Source organism: Colossoma macropomum, unplaced genomic scaffold (genome assembly GCF_904425465.1).
Source record: "Colossoma macropomum unplaced genomic scaffold, Colossoma_macropomum, whole genome shotgun sequence".
Lineage (NCBI taxonomy): Eukaryota > Metazoa > Chordata > Actinopteri > Characiformes > Serrasalmidae > Colossoma > Colossoma macropomum.
The window spans coordinates 35,470,985-35,498,335 of record NW_023494784.1 but is presented as its reverse complement, the minus strand read 5'-3'; the positions used below and the strand labels follow the sequence as shown (position 1 = coordinate 35,498,335).

General features: G+C 39.1%; 1 protein-coding gene across 2 annotated transcripts in view; it reads left to right on the top strand.

Annotated features, from left to right (window-relative positions):
- The window catches only part of LOC118807946 (coiled-coil domain-containing protein 148-like), a 95,158-nt gene that overhangs the window by 59,523 nt on the left and 8,284 nt on the right, over positions 1-27,351 (top strand). For both annotated transcript variants that reach the window (XM_036570163.1, XM_036570155.1), the window contains exons 11-12: positions 4,193-4,399; positions 23,483-23,623. In XM_036570163.1, the coding sequence (XP_036426056.1) occupies positions 4,193-4,399; positions 23,483-23,623 (348 nt within the window). The remainder of the gene's footprint in view (positions 1-4,192; positions 4,400-23,482; positions 23,624-27,351) is intronic.

Sequence of the window (27,351 nt, the reverse complement as noted above, 5' to 3'; positions counted from 1 at the left end):
TAAATCAGGGGTGTGAAACTCACTCAGATGCCATATTGAATTTAATGATGTCGTGCAATGGATAAATATTCATGTAGAGTTGGGGAATTCATGTTAGCATATGCGCTTTCATTAATGGTTACCTCGTTGTAACACATACCAAGTATATGGTTCTACAGTCTGTTAGACGAATTCTGTATTCTTAGAGTTATCTGTTTAATGAGTGAACAGGAAACCCTGTTTCACCACAGTTTTTTAAGCTGTAGGAACAGTTTAGTGAAAAATCAGATTTGCCCACTTGGCCAATTTGCCGAAATGTGATCGATCAGCCAAGATGTGTTTGGTGTCTGAAGGGCCAATGTAGCTAACGAGTCATGAGAGCTTATAGTCCACCAATTAGCACTGTCAGACGGCATGCCTGAATCTTCAGGCACTACCTTAAACTGTATTGAGTTGTAAAGTAATCTTAAATAGACTTACATAAGAGGTGTTTAACACTGTGTAACATACTGTTATCTTAAAAAATGATGCAAATATCTTGCATTGCTAAAATGTACCAGCCATCTTAAGGCCTGAATTTATGTACTTTTATATATGTACTTCTTTTCAGATTAACTCAAAGTAGATTATTCAGGAAACTTTTACTTAAAAATGGACTAAACTCATGGATTTTGGCATGCAATTTACATGATGCTAAGTGGTATATAAGATATATAATTCCTTTATTTGTTAGCTACATTAGTAAAAACTAAGAACTCAAGCTTCAAACATAAACATGTCTTTTGTGGGTAACTACATCTGTTAAAACAAGTTAAAAATGTGTAAACCTGATTTTTTACTAAACTTTTCCTTTAAAGCAGGCCCAGAGGATTCACTGTTTTTCCAATGGAGCTACACATTTAGGAGAGAATCGTCAGGCTTAGTAAATGCATGCAAAATCCTCCTGTGTTGATTGATAACTTTTCATACCACATTTTCCATTCAATTCAATCCGGGTACATATTAGAGGGTAAGTGATCAGTCAGTTCTCGTAGTCGACATGTGGGGTGTGGGAGAAATGCGTGAGGCATGAAGGCCTGAGCCACTTTAACAAGGGCCAAATGATTATGGCCAGACGACTGGGTTAGAGCATCTCCGAAACAGCAAGGCTTTTGGACTGCTCCTGGTCAGCAGTGGTGAGTACCTAGCGACAGTGATATGAGGGGGGACAAATCCCAAACTGCCGAGTGGGTGGTGGGCACCCAAGGCTCGTCGATGCACAAGAGCAACAAAAGCTTTACTGTCTGGTCTGAACAGACAGAAGGGCTACTGTGGCACAAGTCACAGAAATGTTTAATGATTGCTACAGGACAGTGCATCGCACCCTGCTGCATAGGAGATGTGTAACCGCAGACCAGTTAGAGTGCCCATGCTACCCTGTCCGTCATCAACAGGACCTACAGTGGGCACGCAAGTGCCAGAACTGGACCTTGGCGCAATGGTAGAAGGTCACCTGGTCCAATGAGTCTAATTTTTTTTACATCACGTCATACACACTTCAACATCACTGCAGACCAGATACTCCCCTTAATGGCAATGGGATTCCCTGACAGCGGTGGCCACTTTCAACAGTTTGAGAATGGTTGGTGTTACTCTGGCCTCCAAATTCCCCAGATCTCAATCCATTTGAGCAGCTGTGGGATGTGCCAGAACAAGTCTGATCCATGGAAGCTCCATCTTACAACATACTTAAATGATCTGTGCTACGAACAGCATATTAGGTAGGTGGTCATACAGTTTTGGCTTACTGGTGCAAAAACAATACAGTATATACACATAGTGCACACATAGCAGCATAACTATATAACAATTAGTGGTTTTCTACATCATCAGTAATCAATAAGTTACTCCCTCATTTCATTGTGTCGTCTGTACCACACTGTTTCAGTATAATAAATGTAGCAATACGCATGCAAGTAATACTTGTATATATGTGAATTATGACTGTATAACTTCTGGAACCCATCCTGTAGTTTTTTAACTTTGTTATACTCTTTCAGAACATGTTCTCAATGTAACATGAGCAGCAGATGGGCTGTCCGTGTTATAGTGCCCCCTTGTGGCTTGTCAGTAGTGTCACGCCCATCCAGCCCCTGCTACCTTTCATAGGTTTAATGGAAAAGCCATCTGATGGTCCTTGCCGTGTCCTGAACGCACTGAGGTCCATTTGTTTCTTTGACTACAGGGACTTCTCATTTTCCACATCAAAACATGACTCATCTCACTCAGGGATGATGGGCCATATCCATACAAACACACAGAATGAAAGAGCGATGCTCTTTAGAAGTGAGCGTCTCCTATAGACACGTTCAGTCAGGGGTGCAGGAGGGTGGTTTAAGTTGGGCTAAAATTTTGACATACATAGTGACATCATGTAAAGTGACATACAGAATGTGTCATAATTTGCCAAATACATACATAACTATATCACATATATAACTCAACTAAATCAACTAAACGTAATTTGACAGGGGGTGTTCAAACTTTTGCATACAATTGTGGAGCTTTACCAGGCACAAAATTGGTTTTAGCAGTTTCAGTTAAACAATGTGGAAATCTGTGGCTGGGTGACCACTTACCACATTACTGTATTTGGTCACACAGACTGACACAACAAAGCTGTACAAAGCTGCAGACACATAGACACACAAAGTATCTGACAAATAAAGTTCTATACTGAAATTTATGAGCGATTTTCTCAAACCTCCTGACAAAGAGAATCGTGATGGATCTGTCTGAGCTTGTCTGAGCGCTGCAGTAATATTCATGCTTGGCTCTGCTGCTTTTCTCGCTGTGTGATGGTGTTTTACTGCAGCTCTCCTGCCAGCTAACTCTCTCCCAATAATACTAAGCAGATACATAATGCCTCTCATGCCTCTCTATACCTCTACACCGATACCTTCTACACTATTTCTTCTACACTTCTACACTAATGCCTTCTTAACTTCACTTCTACATTCGCATTTTCTGTCCTACTCCTCTACACTGAGAGTTTACCTTCTTGACTTACCACATTACTGCCTTCTCTAGTTCGCTTCTTCACTAAACTTCTTCCCTATTGCCTTCTCCACTTACTCTCTATTACTTCTCTGCTGTGCCTTACTCTCTTGTACTTCTGTACTAATGCCTTTCTCTCCCTTACTTCTATATTAATGTCTTCACATTTACACTAATTCCTTCTCTCCTTTTGCTCTCTCTAATGCTTTTTTTCCTTCACCGCCAGTGCTAATTCCTTCTTTACATCACTCCCTCGCTAAAACCTTCTTTTCTTCATTTGTCAACAGTCTTATGCTGACTAAATGTCTGTTAGCTTTTTGAGGCTGCTGCCATAAACTATGCATTGTGAGGGCCTCCTAGACTTGAGTTCAGTCATGGTCCTACGCATTAGCACTGCAATGCTGCATTTGAAAGTTGTGCTTTAAGTAGGTCAGTGCCCACCAATACAGAATAGAGGCACTTTCTATGTTGCTGTTTGGAATCTTCTTATGTACTTCCACTTTTATAGTAGTGGGCGATAAGGGCCATAAGACACAGAGGTCCAGACCTTGGTAGTTTCTTAAGCTTTTGTTTTGTAGTGTCATGACATTCAACGTGCAAACAGTGATGTTCTGATAATGCAGAAAAGTTCGCATTCCAAGACTATCAAATCAGTGGTGACATGACTGGATCCAAGGTGCATAATACAGGGGCTATCTAGGGGGTCTGGGACCTCCTAATTAATTTCTTGGACCCCCTGAATGTCTCAAAATCAAATTTCAGGGGGGGTCCCTGAAAACTTATTATGGCGTTATGCTGCCTGTTAGGGAAAAATAGATGCTCAAATGCATATTCAGGGTGGCGCTGTATCAGATTGGCTTACCCAGTTGGACCTTCATAGCCTAGCGACTGTAACTATGCCTGGAATACCTTTGAAAAACTTTAGTGTTTCCAGGTTGTTACCTCTCTCCTTTCTTTTCTCATCAAGTTTTTGTTGCTGACCTGCTAATATTTAAGGGTAACACACAATATAATAGTATTATATTATACAATAAATTCAATGTAAAGGAGGCACTTTAGTAAAGACACATGCCAAAAATGGGAGTAACAGAACATATTTTTTCCACTTCAATTCTGGGTGGAGGACATACACAAGTGTCTTCTCACAACCTGTGTGTGTGTGTGTGTGTGGTTTCAGAGTGCTCACAGGCGGAGCTGGGACTGGTACAGGTTCAGTGAAGCACGTGAGAGGCTGCTGTTGGAGTGCTGGAGCAAGGACTGGACTGCGCTGCTGCTCCGTGCTCTGGAGGTGCTGGAGGAGGCCAGAGACAAGCATAGAGAACAGCAGAACCTGCAGAAGCATCGCACACACCAGCAACACATTTGTGCTCAGCTTAGACAGAAGGTAACACACACCCACCTGAAACACACAATACACACAGAAACTTGGGCTGTCAAACCATTGAAAGAATCAACAATGATAAGTTACATTCTTTGCATAGTTTATTGCTAACAATCATATTTGTAGTGTTTGTTTAAATTTGACTTTAGATAAAGTTTTATTTCTCATTTAAAAATGAATGCATTTTGTTACAGCTACATGAGTGCAGAGGTGGTTCGTTCAGGTCCAGAAAGTAAAAATCCTCCCGGGGGTTTTGTTCTAGCTAAATAGAGAAGCCAAGAGTGGGTATAATAAGCTTTATCAGGATGTATTTATTACTTATCAGTAGTATTATTTTCATCATGTGAGCACAGGGTTCATCTGAATGTGAACTGGGCCTTTCCACCTTGCTGTTGCTTTTGTTAGTTTGCTGCTCATTCATTTATCCATAGTTATCCTTTGAGTACTGTGCAGTGTGGTCTAGTGAAGGTGTTCTCCAGTGCTAACATTACTGATATTACTGGTATTGCTGGCCTCAGTGCTGTGTTTTGCTACCTTAATTCTTGACATATTTCAAACAAATTGGTCTACAAATGACAAACAATCTACAAATGACATAAACATGAAAGATAACACATATAGATGGTGACACAGACTCACACATAAACCAATAAATATTCACACACGCCAATCAACACTGAGAAGTCTAAGACGTGTTCACACCATCATCGATAACTCTATGAAATCATAAATACTGCTTGTTTGCATTTGGGTGATCATTTGCAACTGGTAAATGTATCACATGAGCATAATGTATATCAAGAAGATAAAAAATAAATACCAATTATATAAACATAAGTGAAAGATGTATATAACATGCATCTGGAAAACATGCTCATAATAATAAAAGTAAACAAAAACTGTGTAGACTATAAATCCACATCTCAAAATTAAATTAACTGATCATTACAAGGCATTAGCACGGATACTCGTTACTCGCGTCACACCGGCACACTGCCACCATTCCGTCTACCACTCATTGCCTAGTTGCCCGTCATTGTTGTACTTAACTGGGAAACAAAGTGTTCCCAAACAGGAGATGAGTTTATGTGTTTCTTCCAGCTAAAGCTCGTTTTCTCTGCTCACCATTTCAATGTCTTTTTTTAATTTGATTATTTTTATTTTGTTAATGATCATTTTAATTTTTTGATGATTATATTTGATACTTAACACATCTTAGCATCAGATAGCCCTCTTCATCTAACATGGCACTCTTGAAGGAAGACAGTGGAGAGCTGGCTACTCCACAATATCAAATTCTTAAGTCAAAATTCTTTGACAACATAATTTATGTCAAAGTCATTAGTGACACTATAACTAATTAGGATTATGAGTGATTATATAAGTGATTATAAGTGATTATTAAAAGAATAACAACATAAAAGTTTTCATTGAACAGTTAAAAGTGATTATGTTCCCATTGTTGATTGCACTCTATAAAAAAACATTCTGTGTTTTTCGTTGTCTGTTTTTGTTCCCTGCACCCTTTTAAACTCTGATCTAATTTGGCTGAGATGTGAAAGATAAAAGAGGAGTGTTGGTCTGCTGAGTAGCTTACTGACAGATTTAAGCTGTAATGAATGGTGACTGCTGTGGTGATGTGTTGATGGCTGCTGAATGTCTGTCTGTGTGTGTGTGAGTTTGCTGGTGGAGTGATGCCAGTCTCTGTTGTGTGTTTGCTGCTGCGTGTTTGTGTGTGTTTGAGCGTGTGATGGAGCAGGTTGGCTACTCTCCTGTGTTGTGGACAGTCTGTGTGGAAGAAGAACAGCAGGCTTTATCAGGCCAAGACAGCACTCACAGCTCACCACAAGATAGATGTCAATTCAAAGAAAAGCTCTGTCTTTCCCTCTCTCTCTCAATCTCTCTCTATCTCTCTGTCTCTCTCTCTCTCCCTCTCTCTCTCCAGCTGTCACATTTTCCTAGCAGCTCTTCTTCCAACTAATCAACAGCCATTCATCTATTCATTATGAAAACACCATCCTCTCTCTCTCTCTCTCTCTCTCTCTCTCTCTCTCTCTCTTTCTCTCGCCCTCAGTCTCTCATTAATCAAGAAACAGCTGTGCTTACTCTTGCTGTGGTTGGCAGTGTCGTTGTTCTTAAACACACATGGGGCTCTTTTTTGTGTTTTTTTTTGTGGTATTTGCCAAATGGTGAAGAATGACTTACTCTTTATCAGACTGTGGTGTCCTGTGTATTTGTATGTGGAGGAACTGCAAACTTTAACCCACATATGTCTGTCTTGAATCAATACTCCACATTGCTTTGAGCCGGGGTGCCCGAACTATTTTGACTCTGGGGGCTTAAAGCTGTGCAGTATATAACAGTATATTTTATTGTATTTTTATAAAACAGTATATTTTAGTGAAAATAGTACAAATACAACATATCAAAAGTTGAAACTGAGAAAATCTGATGTATTATTCTATTATTCTATTATATATATATATATATATATATATATATATATATATTATTTGTGCCTTCACAGTGTAAGTCACCCATGCCATTTGCAGTAATGCACCCCTATACCACCACAGATGCTGGGTTTTGAACTGTGTGCTGAGAACAAGCTAGATCTTCTTTAGCCCGGAGGACACAGTGTCCATGATTTCCAAAAGGAATTTAAAATGTTGATTTGTTGGATCACAGGACACTTTTCCACTTCGCCTCAGTCCATTTTAAATGAGCTTTAGCCCAGAGAAGGCAGCAGCATTTCTAGATCCTTTTTATATACGGTTTCTTCTTTGTATTTTAGAGTTTTAACTTGCATTTGTGGATGCAGTGACAAACTGTGTTCACAGTGGTTTTCGGAAGTGTTCCTGAGCTCATGCAGTGATTTCAACTACAGAATTGTGTCTGTTTTTAAAGCAGTGCTGCCGGAGGGCCTGAAGAACACAGCCAGCCAATACTGGTTTTCGGCCTTGTCTTGTGTGTACAGAGATTTCTCCAGATTCTCTGAACCTTTTAATGATATTGTGTATTGTAGACAATGAAATCGCCTAGATCTTTGCTATTTTATGTTGAGAAACATTATTCTTAAACAGAACATTTCCTGAATAATTACACTGTAATTATACACACATTGTTCACTTTGTCCTAAATTAGTTTTATGTTGTGAACTTTACTGATCCTACAAGGACAGTTTGTAATTTTGCTGCCTAACTGTGTCCAGTCTGGGAGCAGCACAGCTGGGGGCAGTGAGGGATAAATGCTCAAGGGCAAAACCCCAGTCTACACTCAGTCCTGGGATTTGAACCCACAACCTTCTGGTTGCTAACTCACCTCTCCTACCACTGTTCTTTAAAACAAAAGTGTGGACAAATTTCAAGCTATTTTTAGTTATCCAGGATACTTTTAAACATTTACTAACACTTTAACTTTTTAAATAAACTTTTATTTATCTAGCACTTTTCTAATGCTATAAAGTAGATAAAATAACAAAACAATATAGAGGAAATAACATGAAAACAAAGGCAGTACAGCTTTATCAATAAACAAACAACATTAGTAATGTCCAAACTCAAATCTAAGGCCACTTTCATAGATAACAGTGTGTCATACTGTTTCAGAAAGCAGATAAGCCAGTCTATTAGGAATTACTTAACAACTTAATGCAGTTTGAAGTAAGTTTGTGTAATAATTCAGCCATGCAGTTTGCACAATGCTAATTGCATCCATTACTTGTTAACTACATTAGCCTTGAAGCTCTAGTGCAAAAATAAACTTTGGACACCAAACATGTCTTGGCCGATAAATCACATTTAGTTTATTCTAAGATAAAAATTGTATACATTCTTCTTTTATTTTAAAAAACATGCTATTGCTTTAACCCTATTAAAGTCCAGGCCCTGCTAGCAGGCCCAACGTTTTATTACACAATTCTATGACCTAAGAATAGTGCATTAAAGTCCCAGTAGTTACTGAATACCACCCTTAGTATGTAATAAGCCTGGGATTTTAAGGGGTTAAGAACACCATTATAAGTCCCAAGCCCTCTGTAGGTGATATGTTTCTGATTCATTTCAGCATATGCAGGCCAACTGAAGGTTTTACATAATTCAGAGATGGCACGGAGATAGAGTGGAACTGTCTCCACAGGCTCTCTCCCCCAGATGGGACCGTGTTTTACAGCACCTGTGTTATGTAAACATTACTCCTGAAAGCATTGTAAAGAGCACAATCAATCATTATGATTTCAGAGTGTGAATCCCAGCCTCCCAGACAGCTTTTAAGTGAGGCTGACATGGATAAAGCTGTGGGACCATCTGCTTTAACTGTGGCATCTGTTGCTTCCAGTTGCAAAAAGTGGTTCCTCTTGCACACAATAACAAACAGTATGTGACTACATTGGACTGGCACACTGTAAATTTAAGTGACTTGTGCACTGGAATTCTATGAACCCATGCATAACTAGGACAAATGTATAGATGGGTCACAAATTTGGGACACCACCAGCCCCCAGAACAGCTTCACTGTGCCTTGGGTATAGAAGTCTCTGGAACTGTACTGGAGCGATGGTACACCATTCTTCCTGAAGATATCCCCTCAATTGGTGTTTTGATGATGGTGATGGAGAGTGCTGCCTAACATGTTGGCTCACAGTCTCTCACGTTCATCTGGCCACTGCAAAGGCCTTAGCATATGATTTACTTCATTTTCAAACTCATCAAACCATTAAGTGACCCCTCATGCCTTGCAGATAGTGGCACTATCATCCTGGAAGAGACCACTCCCATCAGAATAGAATGTTTCATCGTAGGATGAAGGTGATCAGGCAGAATCTTTAATCTGCAATGACCTTTCTCTCTAATGGGACAAGTGGACCCAAACGGGTCAAGCTTGTACCATTCTCTTGGTATAGGTCACACATGCACTCACGCACTTGAGGAGAATATAGTGAAGGATGACCCTGGATGAATCTGACCATATCACTTTTTCTACAGTGCCATGAAAAAGTATTTGCCCCACCTGATTTTTTCTATTTTTGCTAATTTGTCACATTTAAATGTTTCAGATCATCCAACTAATGTTAATACGATCATTCCTTTTATTGAAGATAAAGATTTATTCAAAACCTATATCACCCATGTGAAAAAGAAAATATGTCCTAAACCTAAAAACTGGTTTTGCCACCCTTGGCAGTAACAACTGCAATCGAAGACTTACGATAACTTGCGATGAGTCTTTTACATCACTGTGGGACATTCTGTCTCTCTTCTTTCCAGAATTGTTTTAATTTGGCTACATTAGAGGGTTTTCGAGCATGAACTGACCGTTTAAAGTCTTGAGATGGGATTGAAGTCAGGACTTTGACTCGGCCACCTTCATTTTGTTTCTTTTGAGCCATTTAGAGGTGGGCTTGCTTGTGTGCTTCAGATCACTGTCCTGCTGCATATCCTAACTTCGCTTGTGCTTTAGGTCACAAACTGACAGACGGACATCCTCCATCAGGATTTTCTGACAGAGAGCAGAATTCATGGTCCCATCAATTATGAAAAGTCATCCAGGTGCTCCAGAAACAAAGCAGCCCCAGACCATCACACTACTACCACCATGTTCGATTGTGGGTATGATGTTCTTATGGTGGAATGCAGTGCTAGCTTTACGCCAGTAATGGGATCCATGTCTTCCAAAAAGTTCTACCTTTGACTCATCAGTCTGCAGAATATTATCCCAAAGTCTTGGGGTCATCTAGATGTTTTTGACAATTGTGAGACAAGCCCTTGTGTTCTTTTTGGTCAGCAGTGATTTGCACCTTGCAGCTCTCCCATCGTTCCTATAGGAACACTGATTAGTTGAGCGATCTTTGTGACTGAATCTTCTGCTATCTATGCCCCAATGATGATCCCTCTTTCAAAGTCACTTAGTCATCTTTTCCTCTTGCTGTCTTGATGCCAAAATTAAGGTCAACTGGTCCTGTTTACCATTTCTAAGCATGCCACAGACCATAGTAGATGTTAACTGCTTAATTGTATCATACAGTCTGGTAGCATCTGCACACATTATGTTTCTCCACTCATTCATTTAAGTTAATTTCTTTTCATTTTGAGTCATCTGCACAAATGAAAACAAACTTAGTTGTTGGGTTTTATAATAAGAGATCTAGCTGGTAAAATAGCTGTGATTCAGTTATGTAATGTGAGGTGATGGCTAAATGCCACATATAATAATAATTCATAGAGATGCAAATGAGACAGTATAATTTCTCTCCACAAACCATTTGAGTAAACAATTACAACTGTTGTCATAGTTGATTAGAAACCAGTCCATGGAATAATGAGCTTACTTTGGGTTCAGCTCGGCTAATTTCAGCTACCCTAACTCAGATTTTGCTTGCTGACCGTTCGGTCAAACTACCCTGCACGGTAATTCCAAATTGGGATTAAGACCTATTGGTCCAACCGACCCTAGAAGCTCTGTTCTAATAGACCCATTTACATTTACACCTCTGAACTCTCTATCTAGTAAACAGGCTGTAGCAGAAGGCCATACTGTGGAGTTTCAGAATGTGACTTCATTTAGAAATTTAGCAGCTGATGTGTTTTCCTCCACCCTTGTTTATTTTTTTCTGCATCACCATGGTTACGATGGCTCGTGTTTGGCCCAGCTGTGCCAGCTGATGGAAGGCTGATGAGTGCTTGTGCTTTGAGCATCAGTGAGCAGCAGGGAGAGGCTTCACCATACAGGAGGTGGTGGATAGATGTTTTCAGTGGACAGAAGATCTGCTGTCTCTGAAGAGGCCTGCAGCCATGCTCTTAACCTCACATTCATTCCACTGAGTTTTTATTGAATTGTATGGCTTTAAAAGCATAAAAGCCACAGAGAGACAAGTGTGTCATTGTTCATGTCAATACTTTGCAACTCCATTTTTTCCAGTTTGAAAATACATTTTTTTGTAAAACTTTCATAATGAATGGACCAATAATTAGTGACATAAATTCTTGTTACATAATACTAATGGTGGTAACTAGGAGATGGGCAGCAACAATATGCTAATGTAGTAAATTGAACATTAGTACCAATTACAGGTAGAAAATACAGGATGTACTGAAACTGCACTGTTAAAAATGAGAGGTTAGCTCTACTCAAAATGATATAGTAACTGATTACATGGCTTTTACTGATTACATGGAGTTTGCACAACTTAAACTTCTTAGTTGATTCAAAAACACTCTTAATTTTTAAGTCCTGAATCTCAGCTCTGTAAATAAAAGCCAGGACTCTTCCCATCACACAATCCTACTAGACATTTTTCCTCTTGAGGACACACTTACAGATGGCTATGGCATTGATGGCGCTCAAATTCACAACCTCTTGTTGGAGTGACGGATTAGTTCACTGCACCACTCAGGAACACATGAAGCAGCTCAGATGTTGTGTCTACAAATGTTTAGTACACTGGAGAAAATATTTGTTTTTCTAACTTTAAAACATGACACAGTCTCATCTGTTGCAATAATAATAATAATAATAATTCATCCCAACATCAGGAGATTATGAGTTTGAATCCCAGCAATTCCATAGCTGTCCATATCTGGAAGCCCAATAGAACAATATGCCAGATGGGACTGTGTGATAGAAGGAGTGTCAGCTAGTGGGGAAATTTAGGGAAAACCACAAATTGCATTTTGTTTATCTAACTGAGATGCAGACCTAGAAACAATAGCTGGGAGAATTTTTGACTCAAATAAGAAATTTAAGTTGGGTGAACTCTGGTGTCTTCAAGTTGAGTCACCTCAAGAAAAGCCATGTAATCAGTTAATATATAATTTTAAGTTGAGCAGACTTCTCATTTTTCACAGTGGGTTCTGTAGCTCTGCAGTAGTGGTGAAGTTCCCCACCTGCTTAGTCACATGTTCACAGGTTCAGATCCTTCATTATGCATGAAGGGATTGAAATGTCAGAGGCGTGTGAGTCCTTGTATCTGGCTTTTTCACTATTCTGCTATTGTAGTCTTGAATAAGGCACATAGAGATATGTAGAATGTTATGCGACCTACGCTGACACAATGAAAAGCTGTCATCTTATATTTCATTTTATGATCTCATTTATTCATTTAATAATCTTATTTATTTATAAACAAAATTAAAGATAACCAAATTTAAATATTTATTTTGTCACTGAGAGGTCATCAAGCTACTCCTACTCCTACTACTACTACTATAACTACTACTAATAATAATAACAATAAACCAGTATACAAAATGAATAAAAATAAAAGTTATTTATAGAGCACTTTCCAAAAACATTACAGCTCAAAATGATTTCCAATTAAAATAATATGTTTAATATTTTAATAATATTATATTTAATAATATTATAATAAAAAAACAATGTGTTTGGATGTTTTTATATGCTTCTTGTGAAAACTATGTTTCAAACTACACTCTACACTAATAGTAGGATTACTATTATTATTCTTAGTAGCTGTGGTTATAATATTAACTAAATTTGCACGTGTTTAGCTCAGATCCAGTCATTCAGCATCTCCACTAACTCAAACTTTTTTCCATCCTGCCCTGGAATCATACTCAGGTTTTCTCAGCAAACTCCTATTATCTGTCTTATCCACCATCTTATTGGTTACGAGTGAGCGCATCTGATGATTACAAATGAGTTACAATTAAACACAAATTAGTGCGTATCTTGAGGGGAAATCTTTAATCCCAGAGTTGTGGTAATTGTCTGCACTGCTTTGATCCTTTTCAGATTGTGTAGTAGAGGCAGTAACTGCAGTGTGTGATGATCCAAGTAAGTGAAACCCATTTATCACTTCCCTCACTTCGCCTTTGCAAATGCAAAACAATGGACAGTCACAAGTGAAAAATACCTCCGCAGTCTTCAGATATACATTAGTGTGCCAAAGGTCAACTGACAAAAGTTTAAAGCTATTTATCTGGGTGGTAAATGATTATTTGCTTGGAAAAGCACTACAATTGCAGCAAATACAAATGAACATTAACAAAATACAGTCTGATATTGTGTCAGTCTTTTAGTTTGACCAGTTCCAAACCTCTCCTCATGGCAACTCAGTCATTCAGAGCCTGACTGAGTTAATCAATACTTCAGTGAGGTAAACCGGGCATCCTGGAAGTTAAAGTATCAAGGACAAGAGGAACCCTGTGTCCTTCTGACCATCTAACAACAAATATTAATCACTTTTTTGGAAACAAGGAACTCATTACTTTTTTACTGGAATATTCTATCATTTTTAACATAATCTTCTGTATTTCTGTTGTATAGTTAAAATATTTTACTTCAGCCTTCAGTCTTCAATCAAAGGTATTTTATATTAAGCTGTAAATATGATAAATTTTTTCAGAGATGGGACTATTTTTCCAAAGGGCACACTGTTAATTGCTGCCAATGTTTAAAACAAATATTTCACAGTAAAATACTTTATTCATCAGTATCATATTAAGATATTTTCTGTAATAACACAGCAAATTACTTGAAGGTTGAGGTTGAGCTGTACCACATGGCATTATGTAATATCACAGCATGAGAAAATATTTTGTTAAATATATTTTAAGTGTAGGGCGGCACGGTGGCGCAGTGGGTAGCGCTGTCGCCTCACAGCAAGAATGGCCTGGGTTTGATTCCCGGCCGGGTGACCAGGGTCGTTTCTGTGTGGAGTTTGCATGTTCTCCCCGTGTCTGCGTGGGTTTCCTCCGGGTACTCCGGTTTCCTCCCACAGTCCAAAGACATGCCGTCAGGCCAATTGGACATGCTGAATTGCCCTTAGGTGTGAGTGAGTGTGTGAATGTGTATGTCTGTCTGTCTGCCCTGCGATGGACTGGCGACCTGTCCAGGGTGTATCCTGCCTTCCGCCCAATGACAGCTGGGATAGGCTCCAGCACCCCACCGCGACCCAGAAGGATAAGCGGTTTAGATGATGAATGAATGAATGAATATTTTAAGTGTTTTAACGTGTCTCAACATAAAATAGCAAAGAACTTGTGGATTTCATCATCTATGGTACTTAATATCATTAAAAGATTTAGATCTGGACAAATCTCTGTATGTAAGGGACAAGGCTAAAAAACTAATATTGGCTGGCCATGATCTTTGAGCACTCAGGCTGCACTGCATTAAAAACAGGCATGATTCTGAAGTGGAAATCAGTGCATGGGCTCAGAAACACTTCTGAAAGCCACTGTCTGTGTACTCAGTTTGTCACTGCATCCACAATGCAAGTTAAAACTCTACCGTGCAGAGAAGAAACCATATATAAACAGGATCCAGAAACACTGCCGCCTTCTCTGGGCCTGAGCTCATTTAAAATGGACTGAGGTGAAGTTAAAAAGTGGATGCCACGTCCTCCGGGCTAAAGAGGAGAGTGACCACCCTGCTTGTTATCAGCACATAGTTCAAAAGTCAGCATTTGTGATGGTATAGGAGTGCATTAGTGTAAATGGCATGACAATACGGTTTTCACTTTCAACATTTAATATGTTGTCTTTGCACTATTTTTAATTCAATATAGGGTTTAAATGATTTGCACATCATTGCATTCTGCTTTTATTTACATTTTGTACAGCGTCCCAACTTTTTTGGAAAGGGGGCTGTAGAAAATCAGCAGAAAGAGATTAGAATTAAAAATACTGAAGTAGTCTTTGAACATTTATTTGTATTTATTATACACACAATGTGTTTTTACAGTAAAAACTTGTGTACTGCACAGATAAATAATTTTTAAATTTTTCCTGGGTAGCTCATTTTAGCCAAAAGTGTACATTTTTTGCAAATGTAAAACTCTGAAAAAGTTTATCACACTCACCCATGGGGACCACCTATAAGCACTCATGCTCCTTAGCATTCTGGTCACTAGCACTGCCCTTTTCTCACAGCTAACCTGTGCTCCTCTCAATCAATTGTTGCTTCAGGTCTGAACATGTTTATTTTTTTGGTTTGGTTGGTTTCTTGTTTTTTGACTTTGCTTTATTTTGTTTTTGCTTTTTCATCCACTCTCTGTGTCAAGGCATCAAGGCACATTGTTTTTATCGTATCCCAGTGAAAAGCTGCTCCACTTACAAGTGTTTTTCAAAAGAATTATGAATAATGTCAAAGCTAATTGAATCATATAGTGGTCAAATTCAGATTTCATGATGGACTGAATAATTTCATAAAGAGTTGTAGTCAAACTAAATTCTTTTGAGTTTAGATATTTACACCCCTACCCTCTTATATATAAAGGTTCCTAAATGGTTCTTGGCTTAAACATGCAGTTCTAGGAAAAACCTTTCATTGCATCAAACTTTTTTATTCCAGCAACGGCAGATTTCCCTGCTCAAACACACCTAATTCAACTCCTCTGTTAATTGACTGTTTGCCAAATTATGACTCAAATGCCTTTCAACTAATCACAATCTTCCTTCCTCCATCAAATAAAGGAAAAAACAGTAAATAGACTCTATGGTGGCTCTTAGGCAAGATGTGATGTCTGATGTCTGATAATGTTACAGAAAAATGTTGAGATTAGTTAACTAGCTTTCCTTAACTTGGCTGCTTACAGATATCAGTCAAAATAAGGAGGACTGTACATCTGTGACTGAAACATTGTAAGTGAAGATAAATATTAATGCACATTTCTTGCATTGTTTGTTTAAAGCTTGTCCTCATGTCCTCCTCGGTATCTAACATTGCTTTGACCAGTGTAGCTCATCTGAAACATTTCAAACCTCCTCCTTATTAGACATGAAAGCCTGTTGCTTTAGCAATGAGTGGCAAATGATTTTCCTGGTTTGATTAAGGTAAAAATGACTTCCAGAATACATTTTTGTTTGCTCTAAATTAGCCTAAGTGTGTATTTTGTCAGTTCTCAAACGTGTCTCCACTGATCATCTTGTAAAGCTGAGTTAATTTTTGAATGGAAAATCCTTTGTGCTGCAGTCATTTCTATGATATGGACCCTTTAACACTATGTGGAGGTTCTTTAAACTTTAAAAAGGTTAACTGTATTTGCATACTTCACTTCCAAAGCTAGTTCTTGTAAGAACCATCCATTGAAAGGCTCTTAGGGAACTAAAGGTGGTTCTTTTCTGGAATCACTCCAGAGAATTCATTTTTGGCACCTTTTTCAAGGGTGTAGCTAGTTTTTCCCTCAGAGTACAGCAACTCTCAGCCCATCACTGGCAGCTGTAGGCGTGTGAGATGTGAATAATAGCGATGAGGAAGAATGTACATGACAGCGTCACTCAACATCTGTGGAAACACAAGAACGACGACTCCCTCCGTCCCTCTCGTTCTCTCTTTCTCTTTTACTCTCTGTCTCTACTGTTGTTTTAGCATTGTGTTATATATGTGGCCTTTTCATTTCTTGTATGTTTTTAAAGCCACTTTTTCTCTAGAGTGACAGGGAAGCTTATTAAACGCCTCTGTAGACCCAACTGAAACAGCGCAAACACTCCAGTTTGTGCGTGTGTGCGGCTGTGTGTGAAAAACCTGCTGCCGCTGAGATTGGATTCTGGCATTTGCAGATATAGATTTCATTAGCAGCGTGGTTTTAATGCTGCTTTTAAAGCCACGCTGCAGAACAATACAGAACGGGGGAGGGCAGCAGCAGAAAGTGTGCAAGATTTCAATTTCTGTTTTACAGCTCCTGCGAGACCTTTTAGTATTAAAGCACATGAATTATATATGGCATCTAGAAATGTATTGTGTGTTGCAGTTTACACAAAGGACCACGCAGGCCCACAGCAAATGCAGATGTTCTCACATCTCAGATTTTATTGATTCTTGTATAATAGCCATGTTATTTGTGCGAATGCAGTTCATTTTTATGGTGTTTTATGGTGTTGATAATTCTAAATGAATGCATGACTTGCAAATTGCCTCCATTTGGCTCAGAAAATTGACTTTGCAAAGTGAATGACGTTGTAAAATGTAGATTAGAGTAATGTGTGCAGAATACCAAACATCTTTGCTTTAGTGAACCAATTTAGTGAAATCTGATCATAATTAGCAGAATCCGCAGTGTCTGGGATGGGGGCAATATTTAAGCTATAGAACACGAGTGTGTATCCCAAAAATGATATTATGTGACATCACAGCCATGGTATTATTCACGATAACACATGATCTGGAGTGCTTTATTGCTTTTATACAGCAGTTCTGCAAAATAAAGAAAAGGGAAAGCAAAGAAGCCCAAACAGACATGTTTCAGACATGCTTTAATACTGACCGTTCCTTCTGCCAAGTAAAGTAGTGGCCTTTTGTGTTAGGATAGAGTTGGAATATCAGGTTCAGCTCAACTTTTTCAATACTTGGCCGATTAACCTGAAACGTTTCATGGCCAGTCTTGCTTACTGAATTATATTCTGCTTATTTCTGGCTAATTCCAGTTTGCTTAGTCTTTCTGCTGTCACAGCTGCTGACTAAAAAGCTTATTTAGGCGCAACAGGTTACTCAGCAAGCAGTACTCAGTGGAGTGATACAGTAAAGAAAAAAAACAGAGCTATTACCACAGATAACAGCACAGGTGTGTGTCAACCAATCAGATTTTGCCAGTGAAACTACTTGCTGTCTAAAACCATGTTTATCGCTTTTGTGATAGTGCATCACATAATGTTGCAGTATGCTTTTCCGAGCCTATTATTGATATTGTAAGTACTTAAAGAAGAATTTCACTGTGTTCATAATTTCTACATAATTAAATGGATAAGATGTAAATAAAGTCATTCACACAAGTGATGGTGATGGGAACTAGACATCAGAGTTTTATGCCTCTAAAAGATACATCACAGAAAGTTATTACATTCAGTGGTTGTAAATACACTGCCTGATGCATGAGTCATAGTTTTATGATAGTTTTGAGACATGATTTTGGTCTAAAACAGTTTTAAAAGTCAGTTCCTGGCAGAGAGGTACATACATAGCCAAAACTTTGTTCAGATTTACCACTGTTTTACCATATCAACACTATATATAAAACCTTAGAAGACTCGTGTAGGTTCACTGGTTGTTTTGGATAGTAAATAAAATGGCTATATTTATGGTGTAGACATCATGACTCCTGGTTACTATCACTACCACTGTAAAGAAATCTAAATTGGTGCGTTTCTCATGAAAGATTTCACACTGAATCCCTCTGACTTTATTTGTAGCTCATCAGCTAAATTATGCAGACATTTTGGTGGAATTCCCCCTTACAGAACTCTGAAAATCTGAATGTTTCATTACAAAGAGAGCATAATTAGTACTGTAATTTAGTGCTGTGCAATCTGTGAGACACTGAGAAACTGTGTTCATTGTTTTTGAAAGCAGTTCTTAAATGTGTCATAACTGGTTCTATTTCTGTCTGTTCAAACTCGTCCATCTTCACAGAACTAAATATTGTGATGCATACTGTGTATCATGAAAATTTACATATTGTGATGTTGATGATTTTTTTTCCATATTGCCCACCCCTATAAATAATGAAGTTTGAAGCTGAAATAAGTGTCCAGCAGTGGATTTTAGTGGACTGATATTGCTCTGGGCAAATGAATGGGAATTCAGGAACACTTGATCATAATAAGCAGAATTCTAATAGGAGTTTAACATGTGGAGCCTTTTTGATTATTTTTAATGTAGAGAAAGATGGAGAGAGAGGTGGAGTTTTGTATGTGTGTGAGCGTGTGTGCGTGTGTGTGTGTGTGTGTTACCTTATTCTGGTTCCCATCCCCTGGCACTATGCTGTCTTATCTGGGCCAGGGAGGAGCGTGATTGATGGTGCAATTATGGGACCAGTTACCCCTTCCTCTCTCTCCCTCTCCTCTCTCTCTCTCTCTCTCTCTCTCTCTGTAGATGTAAGTTTTTCTCGCTCTCAGCTTCATAACAAAAAACTGTTACATAACAAAAAACTGCATCCAAAATAAATCAACAAAAAAAATATATAAAAACAAATTGAGGGATTGTTGCAGAAAAAATGAGTATTGATCTAAGGAATCGCTTTTTGTTAAGATTTCTAGCTGATGCAGGTTTTATTTAGCGCTGCTGTGCCTGGTGTTAGATTTTTTTCTTCTTCTTCAGACGGAGCTGAAATTGGTTCTGGAAGTTTTCCCCGTCTCTCGGAGCGGCTGTCAGCGTGCCGGTCCGTAGACCGTGGCAGATTCCCCAACGCTTTCGAAAAATGTGTGTTTGATGGCAAGCTGTTGCTGAGAACACATTGAGATTTTGCACAGTGGAAGTGCGAAGCGGCCGAGTCGCTCATCAGAGGCACTGAACAGATTGCTGCGTCTGTTCTTTCACTCCGCCGTTAAGGAGAAGCGCTCTGCCACAGTCACACAAGCTGGCACACGCCTCTAATGTCTAGCCATGGCTGGCGCACCAAGCACTGTGGCAGACACGCTTTAGTGCAGAGTTCAGCTCCAATGAAAGAGCCATTTGCTGTAGTGAATATATAGAGACCGTTGATTGTTTCAGGATCGTTCATTGTTGGATTAGAACAAATGAAACAGAAGTCACCTGTTGTGTCATAACCCTCAGAAGAGTTATCCTTGTCGGTGGTCTTATGTTAATTGTCGTATATAACTGTGTAGTTACACGCTTACAATACATGCAGCAACAGTGTAGCTACTGCTGATGCATTCACTGTTACAGATGAATTACTTTAGTATGGTTTATGTAAACACACATATGTATTAACTTAAGTCTTTACTCAGGTAATTACATATATCATGTAATTATAAAAGTGTGTCTGGATGTGTAATTCTCTTATGTGTTTATACGTGTTTTAAAGTGAGGGTAATTACATTTGTATTGCTGTTTTTCCAATGGCTTTTCTGATTTTTTGAGTGTGATTCCCCACATAATTAGAGTACTTACACTGCACCTGCACAGGAAATGCCAACTTTCTTGACATTTTGCTAGCTGTAGTAGCATGCTTGTGTTGTGAGGTGGCTTTAAACCATTTTGTAATATGATGGTGTTTACACAGAAACAGCAGAGGTCTATTTTTGAAAGTCATTCTAAAAATTATATTGCACCAAAAGCAATATCTGGATGATCAATCTATGATAGCACTGTGCTTATCACGAAATCTATAAAAAGTTCGGCAGCAGGGGTGTCAGACAAAACTTGTTAATTAATAGCAACATGTTTTCTCAAGGATGACAAAGCTCTGTAAAAGTATAATCATTTAACCTTTTTAAAAATACAGCTTTTTACTGTAATTCACTGTAATTTTACTGTAATTCAGTTCAGGTAGTTAATCTGACATAAAGTATTTTTGTATAATAGTAACAGTAAGACACATGAAACTAAATGCAAATGACTGGTGATATCATTGATGATGATATCACAAAGGTGATCATTTGTTTTTGTGAATTTGCATTGTATTTATGTAAATTAACAGCAGAGCTAAAATACAGTATATGTGTGGTTTATTTATGTGCATTTAACCTTTTTTTCAAAAATGGTCACTGACCATTCAATTTCACAGTACTTTGGCGGTGAAAATGCTCTTTTTTACAGTGTACCTAACAGTGTAACACCAGTCTCTAATTCCACCGCACTTACATAAAGATAAATCTTTCAAAGGCAGCATCTGTTGTTGCTTTGTAAACTCTGTCATGTTACATAATAATTTAAATACAGACCTTTGGTTAGGTTACTATGTCTACAGCTCGCTAAGTGTTAGGAAATTTGGCATTTCCTGTGCAGATGCAGTGTAAGTACTCTCACAATGTAGGTCAGTGGGTCCCAACCCTGGTCCTGGAGTACCCCCTGCCATGCATTTTAGTGCTCTCAACACACCTGATTTAGCTTATTAGCTAATTAACAAGCCCTTCTTGAGTTGATGGTGTGTTAGAGGAAGCACTATGGCAGACATGCTTTAGTACAGAGCTCAGCTCAAATAAAAGAGCCATTTGCTGTACTGAATATACAGTAAACCTAAAAATGTGCAGTACACGGGGTAGTCCAGGACCAGGGTTATTACAAATTACACTACATCCCCTGATAAAACCAACCCAACTTGAATAGTACTTTACATCTTATACGCACCTCCAGCAACTGTTTTATGGTCGCTCATTGCTGGATTAGAACAAATGAAATAGTTATATCAGATACATGTTTGACCCTGAACAATATGTTTTATTGAGATTCAAGGCTCCTGGTTATATTAGGTCACATTACATTTACAGCATTTTGCTGATACTCTTATCCAGAGTGACTTCTTTCTTTGTTAGAAACTAACCTTAAGCTAATGCAAATAGGCCAAAGACTAAAGACACCATCAAGTTAAGGCACTGCCTGCAGCAAAAGTCAGTGCTGATACATAAATACACTTATAGACAGAGATTACCACAGTCATTTTAAGTGCACAATTAGTGTTCATTTAAATGCTTATTGGTTGAGGGCAGCTGGGATTTTCTCTACTAAGGGTGCTCATTAGCAGAGAGCATATCTAAGGCATAATGCTATGCTTTAATTCTCAGTCTGGTCTGGCCTTTGCTTTAATAGAGCTTGCAAAGCAGATCCAAATAGCCACAGTCTTTACCTGACTAGCTAAAAGCCCATGAATATGAGGTAAACAGCAGGTAGGATGCCAACAGTACGCCTTTGTTCTTACGAAGTAGCAATCACAGGTTAACACATGCTAATTATTCTAATGTGCTAATCAAGTTGTTAATCAAGCTGGTAATTCTAGGCCTACACAGGATTTTCTTTCTGAAAAAATGATTTTCTATGTCTTTCATTTTTACAGCAGTGTGATTACAGAGCTGGATCTAGCCTAAACAAGACTTTTTGCCAGCTTTTACCACTTTATTTTAAGCCTTATTTCACAGAGCGATATTAGCAAACATCAGGCAATGGAACAGCGTCTAAGACATGATGTTATAGTTGATAAACTGTGACAAAATCTAATTTGTCTGATTAGTGTCTGACCAAATAGGTTTGTTGAAAGGGATAAAGAATGCAAAAAGAAATCACCAAGGCAAGTGGCCATTCAGGCCACAGGCTCTGTGGTTTTAACAGCTAAAATGTGAAATATTGTGGTCAGGGTCACCGGGCAATACACAGTGTCTGGGGTTCAGATGTAACGGAATACAAGTATTAGGTCTATGTATTCAGAATATAGCTGTTAAATATCTGTACTCAGTCCAACTAGACTGATAAATCAATGTGATGATCAGTAATTAATCTCAGTGTTACTGAGCTCTGCTAAAGCCTGAGTAGACTGATAAATTACATGTTCTGATCAGTTAATAATCTCAGTGTTACTGAGCTCTGCTAAAGCCTGAGTAGACTGATAAATCAATGTGATGATCAGTGACTAATCTCAGTGTTACTGAGCTCTTTTGTTAATGATCTCCTCTGTGGTGGATGTTTGCGACTACAAGCTTAGCATCTGTATTGTACTGAACTCCTGCCTAGGGACTGTGGGAGCAGCAGTGAACTGAAGCTGGCGATAAGAAAGATAAAAATGTTGAGAATTTTAGAGCTTCATTTAAATAATAAGCAAATTTTTCATTAAACGTATTAACAGAGGAATTACGTGAAGGAAACATGTCATGGAATATTACATTACTGAAAACATTCAGGACAGTGTATTCAGTAATCAGCCATCACAACCTTTTCAAAGTGTTTTGCCCATCTCTTGCATTGTCTGCCCCATCCTGTACAGCATGTAAAGGGAGGGATGCAGTTAGTGGAAATGGCTTGTGCATAATGTGAACTGAATGGACGCATGTGTGAATGTTGCCACTGGCTTTCACTTGTGTCCTGTTAAACAGAATCCACTAGACAGAACAGGAGGTGTTGATTCCCCCCCGGCCCACACAGACCCCCTGGCCTGAGGATGTTTCTGCTACAAATGTGTTAATGTGTGTGTGTGGCAGGGGGATTTACAAAGCTTTGGTAATGGATCAGTAGATCAATTTGCAAGTTTGAATCACAACACTTCAGTGCACCTCGCACCTCCGGGAGATCTGCTAAACCCACCTGTCATTCACTCTGTGTGTGTTTGTGTATGTGATTTACTGTGTGTCAAAAGAGATGTGGATTTTAAGGCATGTTTATGTGTGTGTTCGTGTTCTTTTTTGTGCCTCTGTGTGTGTGTAGGTGCAGCAGTGGCGTGAGCAGCAGGAGGAAATTGCTCATCTGGAGGCAGCTATAGCAGCACGGTGGGAGGAGGAGGAGAAGGAGAGACAGAGAGAGGAGCAGGAGAGAGAGGACACCAAGAGGAGCAAACAGAAACAACAGGTATGCGTATGGGTATATATAGATACACACACTATATGGACAAAAGTATTGGGAAACACCTCTTTATCACTGAGTTGAGGTGCTTTATTCAGTCATATTGCCACAGGTGTATAAAATCAAGCACCGAGCCATGCAGCCTGCCTTCACAAACATTTGTGAAAGAATGGGTCGTTCTAAAGAGCTCATTGAATTCGAGCGTGGTGATGTAATAGGTTGCCACCGTTGGAACACGTCAGTTCGCAAAATCTTCTTCCCTCCTAGATATTCCAAGATCAAGTGTGAGTGGTATTATTAAAAGGTGGAAGCGTTTAGGAATCACAGTAAGTGACAGATCACATAAATTACCGAGCGGGTCCCTGAGTGCTGAGACGCATAGTGCATAAAAGTCACCAACACTGTTGACTCAATAACTGTGGAGTTCCAGACCTCCTTTGGCTTTAACATCAGCACAAAACTGTGCACCTGGAGCTTCAAGGCATGGTTTCTATGGCCAAACAGCTGCATGCAAGCCTAACATCACTAAGCACAATGCCAAGCGTCTGATGGAGTAGTGTAAAGGACGCCGCTACTGGACTATGGAAATGTATTCTGTGAAGTGACGAATCACGCTTCTCTATCTGGCAGTCTGACGGACAAGTCTGGGTTTGGCGAATGCCAGGAGAACATGCCTGACTGCACTGTGCCAACTGTAAAGCTTGGTGGAGGAGGGGTAATGCTATGGGGTTGTTTTCAGGAGTTGGCCTAGAACCCTTAGTTCCAGTGAAGGGAAATCTTAATGTTTCATCACAAGAAGACATTTTGGACAATTGTATGCTTCCAACTTTGTGGAAACAGTTTGGGGAAGACCCTTTTCTGTTCCAGCATGACTGAGCCCCAGTGCACAAAGCAAGGTCCATAAAGCCATGGCTGGGTGAGTTTGGTGTGGAAGAACTTGACTGGCCCGTACAGAGCCCTGACCTCAACCCCATCAAACACCTTTGGGATGAATTTGAAGGGATATTGTGAGCCAGGCCCTCTTGTCCAACATCAGTGTCTGACCTCACAAATGGTCTTCTGGATGAATGGGCACAAATTCCCACAGACACTCTCCAAAATCTTGTAGAAAGCTTCCCAGAAGAGTGGAAACTGTTACAGCTGCAAAGGAGGACCAACTCCATATTAATGCTTATGGATTTAGAATTGGACATCATAAAAGCTCCTGTAGGTGTAATATGTAGCTGCCCCAATGCTTTTGTCTATATAGTGTATAACGCTACTGTCGGAAGAAAACCTTGCATCTCCATTTTTGTTGTTTTTCAGTTTTTGACCTAATTTGAAAACCCCTGTCACCCTTTCCATTAGAAAAATGGAATTTTTTCCATTGGAAAAAAGTCTGGTTCCAGTGACTTACATTAAAAATAAATTTGTTTTTTTCCTTCTTCTATAAAGTTACTATTTTGGAGATACAAGGTTTTCTGTCGACAACAGTGATATATATGTAATAAAGTAATTTTCAAAGCCTAACCCTAAACCTAACCTCAGTAAAACTTTTCAGTTTTAAAAATGAAACATATAAGTCATTTTATTGGCCCTGACATTGTAGTGTAACAATGTTTTTTTCCTGGTTTGCTTAGAAAAAAAAGGACATTGCCAGCACACACCCTCTTTATCACCGCTTATTCACTTTAAGCATGTCAGAACTGACAGTTATGGAACTACAATATGCAGGTTTTTGGTACATCATTAAAGAAACAGCCCTGAAGAATTATTATTTTTTTATACCAGCATAGCCTCTTATACCGGGCATGCGCACACCAAGACTAGTTTCAATTTGGTTGTTTTTGCTGCTTGCTACTACTGAAGTGTGTACAAAATAGTGTATTTAGTGGGCCATGACGAGTGGCATGGCCCCACTAAATGACCCCCTAAAGCCAGGCCTGCCGCATAGTAAGACATTCAGATCATTTCATCACATCTGCAGCTTTCAGTCTGAACTATATCACCCCTGCATAAGATGCGCCCCCGGGTAGCAATATAAGATTGCACATAAAAGTTCACACGTTTGACCGAGGCATAACAGAGTGGCGGAAAAGGACCTTTATCCACAAGCTTTATCTTATAAGCCACTTCTGCAAAAACAGATTAAGTATCAATATTGTATTAATATTACTGAATCGATTACTCAGCGCAGTGTTAGAAACAGTGTGTATCTAGCGTGGCGTGCTGTGAGGGAAGGCTGCGAGCCACTGCTGGCCTCATTAGCTTGATAAATGTGTTGTGTCGTCTCCTGCGTGTGTGGGGGGGGGGTCTCCTCAGCCTCCTCACTGTTTGTGTTGGAGATTTTAACTGTGTGACCTCACCTTCCTCCTTCCTGCTCTCCTTAATGAAGTCACTTCCTCCAGGGCTGTCGCTGATTGATGATGTCGTTTGGGCCGTAATGGATTACACATACACCTGCCGCCACGCGCTCCTCTCTCACACCGTGAAACATTATCTCATTTCCAACCACATTCCATTCCATCTGTAACAATCAATATGAGCGCTGCATGAATATCAAGCTTCATCTCTGCCTTCTTTCCCTCAAGGCCAACTTTTTTTTAATTACAAGGTATGAATTTGTTTAGTCAGTCGATGTCTGAAAGTGACTCCATGTCCACTCTTTACTTTTGTCCTCCTGCTGCAACTTTAACTCTTTCATTCTTCCAATATTAAAACCAACCAGTTACAGCTTTGTCCTTCCAATAAAAGCAGCTCCCGAAAAAGCCAATGACATTATGGCCCCCTTCAAAGAGCTCAACGCTAACATTCACACAAACAGCAGTGCAAACATATCTTAGCTGCCTAGCACATTCTCTCTCAACTAAAATCACTAAAGGAGATATAGCATTTTATATCAGATAAACAGTACGTAAAGCTTTCATCTTTGGAAGAGAGGAGAAAATCAAGCTCCAGAGTCCAGACCTCAACATTGCTCAATGTGTTTGGGATGATTTGTATCATGAGAAGCAGAAAATGCAAAAAACCTTGTAAGACTTGAAAAATATCCCTGCAGATTTCATCGAAAAACTGAAAGCAAGTCTCCTGAAAAGAGAATGGAAGCTGTAATAAAGGCGAAAGGTGGACACATTAAATACTGAAACAACTGATATTATATTTATTTCTTCAAGCTTTTGAGTAATTTTCTGTTAAATACTACTGTACAGTACTTTACTTGCTTTACTGGGTAACACTTTATTTGGATGGTCCACTGTAGATGCTTTGTAGATGCTCAGTATGTCTTAAAGTAACATTCAACTAAATATGTATTCATTGCACCTAAACTTGAAGTTGAGTGTGGAAGACTCTGTACCTGTAGATCATCTAGGTGACCATCAAAATGAAGTGTATACACACACACACACACACACACACACACACACACACACACACACACACAAACACACACACACACACACACACACACACACACACAAACCCTATATTTCAAATGCTTCAAATGCTTTGAAAATGCTTCAAAGGCAACATATCAAATGTTGAAACTGAGAAATTATATTGTCCTTTGAAAAATATTTGCCCATTTTGAATTTGATGCCAACAACACGTTTAAAAAAAGTTGGGATAGGGCAACAAAAGGCTGGTAAAGTTGTGTAATGCTAAAAAGACACCTGGTGGTTAATTGGTAACAGGTCAGTAACATGATTGGGTATAAAATGAGCATCTCAGAGAGGCTGAGTCTTTCAGAAGTAATG